Source organism: Lissotriton vulgaris, chromosome 5 (assembly GCF_964263255.1).
Source record: "Lissotriton vulgaris chromosome 5, aLisVul1.2, whole genome shotgun sequence".
Taxonomy (NCBI): Eukaryota; Metazoa; Chordata; class Amphibia; order Caudata; family Salamandridae; genus Lissotriton; species Lissotriton vulgaris.
In genome coordinates, this window is record NC_141693.1 from 616,971,933 (window position 1) to 616,979,611 (window position 7,679).

The 7,679-nt window shown below is 50.6% G+C and overlaps 1 protein-coding gene across 1 annotated transcript; it reads left to right on the top strand.

Moving 5' to 3' along the window:
* LOC147711323 (uncharacterized) lies at positions 1-5,111 on the top strand. Its single transcript, XM_086920147.1, has 2 exons — positions 1-1,012; positions 4,510-5,111. Exons 1-2 carry the CDS (start codon positions 1-3, stop codon positions 5,109-5,111), a joined length of 1,614 nt encoding a protein of 537 aa, XP_086776273.1.
* The last annotated feature ends 2,568 nt before the right edge of the window (positions 5,112-7,679 follow it).

A 7,679-nucleotide genomic window follows, 5' to 3' on the forward strand; every position in this document is an offset into this window, starting at 1 on the left:
ATGTTGGGACATGGAAGGGGTTTTGGCCATTCGAGTAGTGGATTGGTGCAAGGGCCTGGGGATTCAGCTCTACGTTTGCCTGGGACTACCAGTGGCCCATATTTTATGCAAGGTTCCCCGGGGTGGGAGCATTTTGGTGCGGCAGGCCTTGCGCAGCGGAGTTTCCAGAAAGAGGGTACAGGCCATGAGTGGAGCGCCAGGGCTCCTTTTCAGACTGCTTCTTCTGCAGTGGAATTGGATAATTTGGATTACAGTGAGGATGAAGAGGTTGTAGGTGGCTCTCCAGTCAAAGAGGTGCCTTTGAGATCTAGTATTCGAGGACGTTCTTTAGACAGGGGTCACAGGCTGAATGTGGGTTCTAACTGGCGGGGGAGAGAGTCTGGTTTGAATGTAGCTTTTAGGAACCCTAGCACACCAGTCCAAACCTTTTCTTTTCAGGACAGGGATAGGTGCGGAGGTCCAGACTTGGCAGGGTGCGGTCCAGTCCACTTTCGCCAAGGGGAAGCGAGGAGAATGCCTAGCGCGGCCCTCTCTGTTCCACCGAGGGAACCCGCCGCGGCCAGCACACGAGGGTCTGGCGTGACCCCGCTGGCCCCAACGAGTAGCAGGTATAGGTGTCCTACCTTGCCGGCGGCTATGGAGCCGCAGAGTCAACGCAAGGGGAGGTACAGGCGTGGACAGTCTGCTCCCCCACATGGAGGTTCTTCAAAAACATTTACATGTAATATTGTTGATACCGGGTTAGGTAAGACCCGCGGTGATATGTTGCCTACTGGTATGGATTCAGTGGTCCTTGACTATGACGAGGATAGTCCCGAAGAAGGTGAATTGCGGGACGTGCAGGTTGGGGTGCCCTCTCATGCCTCTCATAGTGTTTTTCAGGCTCCAGTGGTTCAGAGTCAAGTGCCAGTGAGAAGAGAGCACGGCCCATCGGTCAGGGCGCCTCGCAGACAAGACACATTGACTTCAGCGCCACGGGCGGAGCCTTCGAGAGTGGTCTCTCTGTTGCCAGGTGAGCAGTTAGCTGCACAGGCCAAACCTACCATGGTGTCTGTGGGCACAGGAGAAGAAACTGTTGTTGTTGGTGGTGAAGGGAGATTGTGCAAAGGACGTTATGTGAAAGACACTGCTGTGGGCACTGATGATGTTGTGGAAGTCACAGGTAAAGTGGAGAGTGGTACTACCACTGGTGCTTCCAGTACGGTTAAAGAGCCTGTGGCCAGTAAAGAATTGAAAATCAAAAAGTTACCTTATATGGGGGTCACAAAGCCTTTGGGTGCTCATTTGATGTTAACGACAAAAGAGCGTATTTGGAACGGTGAGTATGTGGAACTCCTTAAGCTGCTACACCGGGAAGTCCGGTCTAAAGAGGGGTCTAAAGAAGAGGAGTTTGAATTGGCTAAACGTCCTAGAGTCCCCCTGAACATTGAAAATTGGACAGCTGCATTCCTTATCTATGCCAGTGTATACTGTGAAAAGTTCCCAGAGCGCAGCGTGTCCCTTTTTAAATACATGGATGTTATACGCACGGCGCAGATTACTGGTGGGGGGTTTGCATGGTCCCAATATGATGAGGAGTTTAGAGCCAGGATGGCTTGGGATCCTGAGGCCAAGTGGGGCGAGCTTGATCTTGACTTATGGCAGCATACCATGGGATCTGCGTCTGGGGGGAAGACTATTTTTACAGCGAGTGGTTTTCCTTTAGTTTACCGGCCCTTTCAGGGCAAGCCCACCCGGGGAGGGGGGGGAGCTACTCCAACCACACAGTCAGGGACTGGCACATGCTGGGAGTTTAACAGGGGATCTTGTACCAGGGAATATTGTAAGTTTAAACACGAATGCTCTGGCTGTGGTAGGAGACACCCACTTTCCAGATGTTGGGATAACCAGCCAGCAGGCAGCCAACAGGGGAAACAGGGGAGTGCAGGTGGTTCAGGGACAACTTCACAGTTTTCAGGGGGTAGGGGAGCCAGAGGTGCTAAGGGTGCTGGGTCCAAGGGCTCGTACACCGGTTAAGTTAGAGAAGTTGCGCCTTGCGCTTCGAGACTATGAGGATGTAGCAATAAAGAAAAAATTGTTAGATGGTTTTGAGTTTGGTTTTCGGCTTGGTTACATGGGAGCAAGGGAGAGGAGATGGTCTGCCAATTTAAAATCAGCATCTGAGCATAGTGCAGTGGTGCAAGAAAAGCTAAATAAAGAGGTACATGAAGGAAGGATGGCTGTCCCTTTCCATGATTGGCCGATCCTTAATTTAATTATATCACTTGTTGGAGTTGTCCCGAAGAAAGATCCGGGGCAATTCAGGCTTATTCAGCACTTATCATGGCCAGAAGGGTTGTCTGTCAATGATTTTATTGACCCAGAGGCTGTTTCAGTCTCTTATTCCTCGGTTGACGTGGCCATGTCACTTGTTGTGACCGCGGGCGCAGCTGCTGAGATGGCCAAATGTGATATCAAGTCTGCTTTTCGGCTGTTGCCTGTCCACCCGGACGACTGGTGTCTCCTGGGTATTCATTTTGCAGGACAATGGTATGTGGACAAGGCTTTGCCAATGGGTTGCTCCATTTCATGTGCTCTTTTTGAGTGTTTTAGTACTTTTCTGCAATGGTACTTTACTCAGCAGTCCTGTCACTCACTGGTAACGCACTACCTAGATGACTTTTTCTTTGTCGGATCCCCGGGCTCCACAGAGTGCCAGGCTGCTCTGGACACTTTCCAAGGGCTCATGGAGGATCTGGGAGTTCCTTTGGCTCCAGAGAAAACGATGGGTCCTGCCACTGTTTTGTCCTTTTTAGGTATTGAGATTGATTCTGTGGCAATGTGTGCTCGCCTGCCCGAGGACAAAAAAGTGAAAATGCTGGAGTTACTGGAGACCATGTTATCAAAAAGGAAAGTGTTGGTGAAAGATGTTCAGGTGTTACTAGGCCATCTTAATTTTGCCTGTAGGGTGGTGAGGGCAGGCAGGACTTTTTGTCGAAGATTGGGCTGGGCTCTTGCAGGTCATCAGTTGCCTCACCACCGTGTCCGTTTGTCTGCTGGTGTCAAAGAGGATTTGAGAATGTGGAATTTTTTTCTTTCCTCCTTTAATGGTGTTCCTTTGTTGTGGGACCTTGACTTCCAGTGGGATGTGCAGATGTTCTCGGATGCTGCTGGCAGTGATGGTTTTGGGCTCTATTGGAATGGAAGATGGTGTGCTGAACGTTGGCCGGATGAGTGGTTGAATGGAGGTCGCAGCATTACCTTTTTAGAGCTTTTCCCTTTGCTGGTGGCTTTGACCCTGTGGGGGGAGGAATTGGCACACAAGAAGGTGCTTTTTCGTGTGGATAACATGGCTGTAGTGGAGATCGTGAACAGACAGTCTGCCAGGGATGAACAGGTTTTGAAGCTCATGAGAGTCTTCGTGCTGGGTTGCTTGAAACACGACATTCATTTTCGTGCCTTGCACATTCCTGGGGTGGACAATGACATTGCGGATGCTCTGTCTCGTTCACAGTGGGGGAGATTTCGTGGACTGGCGAGTGACGCAGACAGAACCCCGACCCCGATGCCGATTCATCTGTGGCACGTAGGCAAGGTCGGGTCGTACAACTGGTGGTAGGTTCTTTGTCTGTGTCTACGCGTTCCGCTTATTCTCTGGCCTACAGGGAGTTTCTGGAATCAGGTGCTTCTAGGCGGGAGGAAGTTTGGCGCCGTTCTGAGGATGTGGTGAACTTCATTTTAGACCTAATGGATAGAGGGTTGACTAAGGTAACCATTGCGGGGAAATTGGCAGGGATAGCTTTTATGGGTAAGTTGTTGTGGGGTTATTCCCCGACAGCGGGGGAAATTGGCAGAAGAATGCTAGAGGGTTGGGCCAGAGAACAGGGGCATGCTACTAGACTTAGGGCGCCTTTATCTTGGCAGATCCTAGCTAGGTTGATCACTATTTTACCTTCTGTTTGTTCAGATGACTTTGAGTCAGGTTTATTTTCCATGTTGATGGCGTTCATGTTTTTTGGAGCTTTCAGGGTATCGGAGTTGTTGGGTTCGAAACACAAGTGTGGCCTATTTTGGCGGGATGTTTTTTGTTCAGAGGAGGGGGTGCATGTCTGGCTGGCTAGCTCCAAGACCGATCAGACGAAAAAAGGGAAAGGTGTGTGGTTGAAGGCGTGTGCTCCAAGGCTTACTTGCCCTTTACTGTTGGCGCGGCGCTGGCGCTCACTTTCTGGGGGTGGTGATGAGGCGCTTGTTTTTCAGCATATTGATGGCACCCCTGTTACAACATACCAATTCCGAATGGTTTTGCGCAAGGCTTTGCAGCACTTGGGACTGGATGGGAACTTATATGGGACACATTCTTTCAGGATTGGTGCTGCAACCGAAGCCTTTAACAGAGGTTGGACTGACAGAGATATCATGAGATTGGGGCGTTGGTCTTCAAACTGTTTTCAGCGCTACGTGAGGAGTCCAGCGGAGGAGGCGCATGCGTCATCTTCCTTCCCATGAGTCTAACTCTGTTTTCTTTTGTAGGATCGGTTGCTGGGCCTCGTTCTCCTGTGGTCACAGTTTGGATAGTTGGGCATTCCTTCGTAAAGTGGGCCCGAGTCCAGGCGGCACAAAGTTACTTTGGAGAACTCCTGGGATTTAATGCTCGAATGTTTAATGTGGTCTGGAAGGGGAAAGGTGGGATGCTCTGGAGAGAGTTAATCCCTTGTCTTAACAACAATATGGTGGGCGGTCTATGTCCTGATATTTTGGTCATCCATCTGGGGGAGAACGATCTCTGTGCTACCAAAGGTGTGGTGTTACTTAGAGCTATTAAAAGGGATCTGGGCCTTATTAAGGAGCTTTGGGCTGGGTGCCATGTTTTTTGGACGGAATTGATACCGCGTAGGATCTGGAGAGGGGCAGTTAATCCCAGGGCTGTGGACAGAGCCAGGAAGAAGGTAAACTCGGAAGTGTCCCGCTGCTGCTGTGGTCTTGGTTTTAGCAGGATTTCCCACAGGGAAATTAAATTCGAGACGGTGGAATTTTTCAGAGATGATGGTGTTCACTTGTCAAGAGTTGGAATGGATCTATACTTGTTAGAATTACGAGAGGTTTTGGCGCGTTCGCTTGCTATGCAGCGTTAGTATTTTTATGGTTTTGTTTCTAGTTTCCTGTTTTGGGGGGGCTGAAAGGGAGGTGGGTAGTTTCTCCCCCCCTACCTTTCTGGGTGGCGGGGTTTTGGTTGTATCGGTGCAGTTTATGGTAGATTGTTTGAGTATTGGATCGATGCTTTGATTGACAGGTTCAGGGGAATGTTGGTCATTGTTTGACCGTTCAGGTTTTGGGGGGTATTGGCAGGAGTGAAGGGTCAGGCAGGGTTTATGGTTATAGAGGGCCTGGATTTCAATATGTGATTGGGGGTTGATGAATAAAGGTTTTTAATGATGACGTAATGTTTTAATCTATGACGTAATGTTTTATTGATGATGTGATGTTTATAATGTTGTTGTAATTTTGTAATGCTGTATTGTTGGGTGGGGAGGGGCCAAAGAATGTTAGGGGAGGGGGTGGGGGGCGGGGTTTGTAGTTAATTATTTATTTAGTGAGGTATAGTTTTGTAAGGCGTTGCCAAGGTTTTATATTTGTAATGTGCACCTGTTTCCTAATAAAGCGGCCTTTTACACACTCAGAACAATCTCGGTCTACTTTACTCCCACCCCTCGCCCTCCCTCCCAAGGGGGGCTTGGGGGAGGGAGCTGACCGCAGGGAGGTCCCCTCCCCCGGGCGGTTTGGGAGGGCTGCGAGGGGTTTTTTCTGAAGTTGCTGGAATGTTCTAGCATTTGGGCTGGCCTAGTAGGACTGGCCAGCCCAACTATAAGTTTCTCTGTCCCCGCCTCCTAGCCACCATTTTAGGTTTGGTGACCTGGTTGGCTAGGAGGGCTGTAGTGTTTTTTGTCCCACCCTCCCTCCCATTTATCTCCTTTTTCTGGTTTTGCTTACCCTTTTTGTCCAGCTGGGGTTTTTTCTCTTTTCTTTTTATTTTCAACTTTATTTTTATTAAAGGCTGTTTTCTTGGGTATAGGTGTGCATGGGTTTTTCTTGTGCTTTGTATTGTCGCTAGGAACAGGTGCTGTGCGGGGTTTTGGTTGTATCGGTGCAGTTTATGGTAGATTGTTTGAGTATTGGATCGATGCTTTGATTGACAGGTTCAGGGGAATGTTGGTCATTGTTTGACCGTTCAGGTTTTGGGGGGTATTGGCAGGAGTGAAGGGTCAGGCAGGGTTTATGGTTATAGAGGGCCTGGATTTCAATATGTGATTGGGGGTTGATGAATAAAGGTTTTTAATGATGACGTAATGTTTTAATCTATGACGTAATGTTTTATTGATGATGTGATGTTTATAATGTTGTTGTAATTTTGTAATGCTGTATTGTTGGGTGGGGGAGGGGCCAAAGAATGTTAGGGGAGGGGGTGGGGGGCCGAGTTTGTAGTTAATTATTTATTTAGTGAGGTATAGTTTTGTAAGGCGTTGCCAAGGTTTTATATTTGTAATGTGCACCTGTTTCCTAATAAAGCGGCCTTTTACACACTCAGAACAATCTCGGTCTACTTTACTCCCACCCCTCGCCCTCCCTCCCAAAACGCTCCGGAGTGTGGCCCCCCTGCCCTGCCTGTAGCCTGTATCTTGTGGCAGCACAGTCGGGAGCCGTTACAGAGCCGCTGCAGACACCGCAGAACAGTGGGACAGCGGGACCGCGGCAGGAGTCACAGAGGCTGCAGAGGTCGCAGCAGAGCAATGAGTAAGGCTGCGGGGGCTGCAGCAGGACGGTAGCGACCAGAGGAAGCAAACAGGAGGAACCGCGAGGGCATTGGAGAACATTGGGAAATTCCAACTACTACAACACTCTTCACCCCTCAGAAATGACTGCAGAAGCATAATGCGGGCACGCCGAGTGCAGAAAGCTGTGAATGCAAACCTATTCTTTCTGCGGTGTTTCTGACTCCAGTTCCGTGTCTTCACGCTGATCGCCTGAGGCAAGTGCGAGGGAGAAGCCGGCTGCTGGCTGGCTGGCTGCTGGCTGTTGATTGCTCTCGGCTTGGCAGCTCTCGGATTTCAGCTCGGCATGCTCAGCCCAGACTTTTAGCCCCCAGCTTTTAGCCCCCAGCTTGCCGCCCCCTGCCTCCAGCGACCTCCACACAAGTGGGGGTAAGCTATTGACCGGCAAAGCAGGTGAGGCGGGAGCGCCGCGGGAACTGAAACAGGCTGAGCGGGTGAGCATTAACTCTTGCACAGGCGTGCAACTCAGCCCCAAAATACAGCGCAGTAGCAGCAACAGCTGGGTGGGAGACGAAGCCGACAGCAGGGTACAGGTCAATACGGAGCCTTGAGTCTCGAGTCAAGAGATTGTCTGCCCCTTGATTGGTAGCCAGTGTCAGCACAGCAGGTCACGACAGGAATCCAGGCCGGGATCTGTGTCCCGAGCGCCGGGGAGAGGCCGGGAGAAGCCGCGGTAATTTCAATTGCGGCCATCACTCTGGACCGGACCGGACCTGAACCATACCAGCCCAGTGGGCGAATTCGCCAGGGCGGTTGTGGCCGTCGTCACGCGCAAGTACCGCCTGTCCACAGCCGGTCCACAGGACTTTTGGGAGCCCGAGAGAGAGTCCAAGAGAGCCTTTGCGCCAGGCCCAGGGAAGCGACGCGCCTAGC

Excerpts from the sequence above, each read along its gene's own strand:
- LOC147711323 (XM_086920147.1), top strand. The coding sequence starts at position 1 with ATGTTGGGACATGGAAGGGGTTTTGGCCATTCGAGTAGTGGATTGGTG. Across the intron at positions 1,013-4,509 it reads AGTGGTCTCTCTGTTGCCAG|GATCGGTTGCTGGGCCTCGT; the intron begins GTGAGCAGTTAG and ends TTTCTTTTGTAG.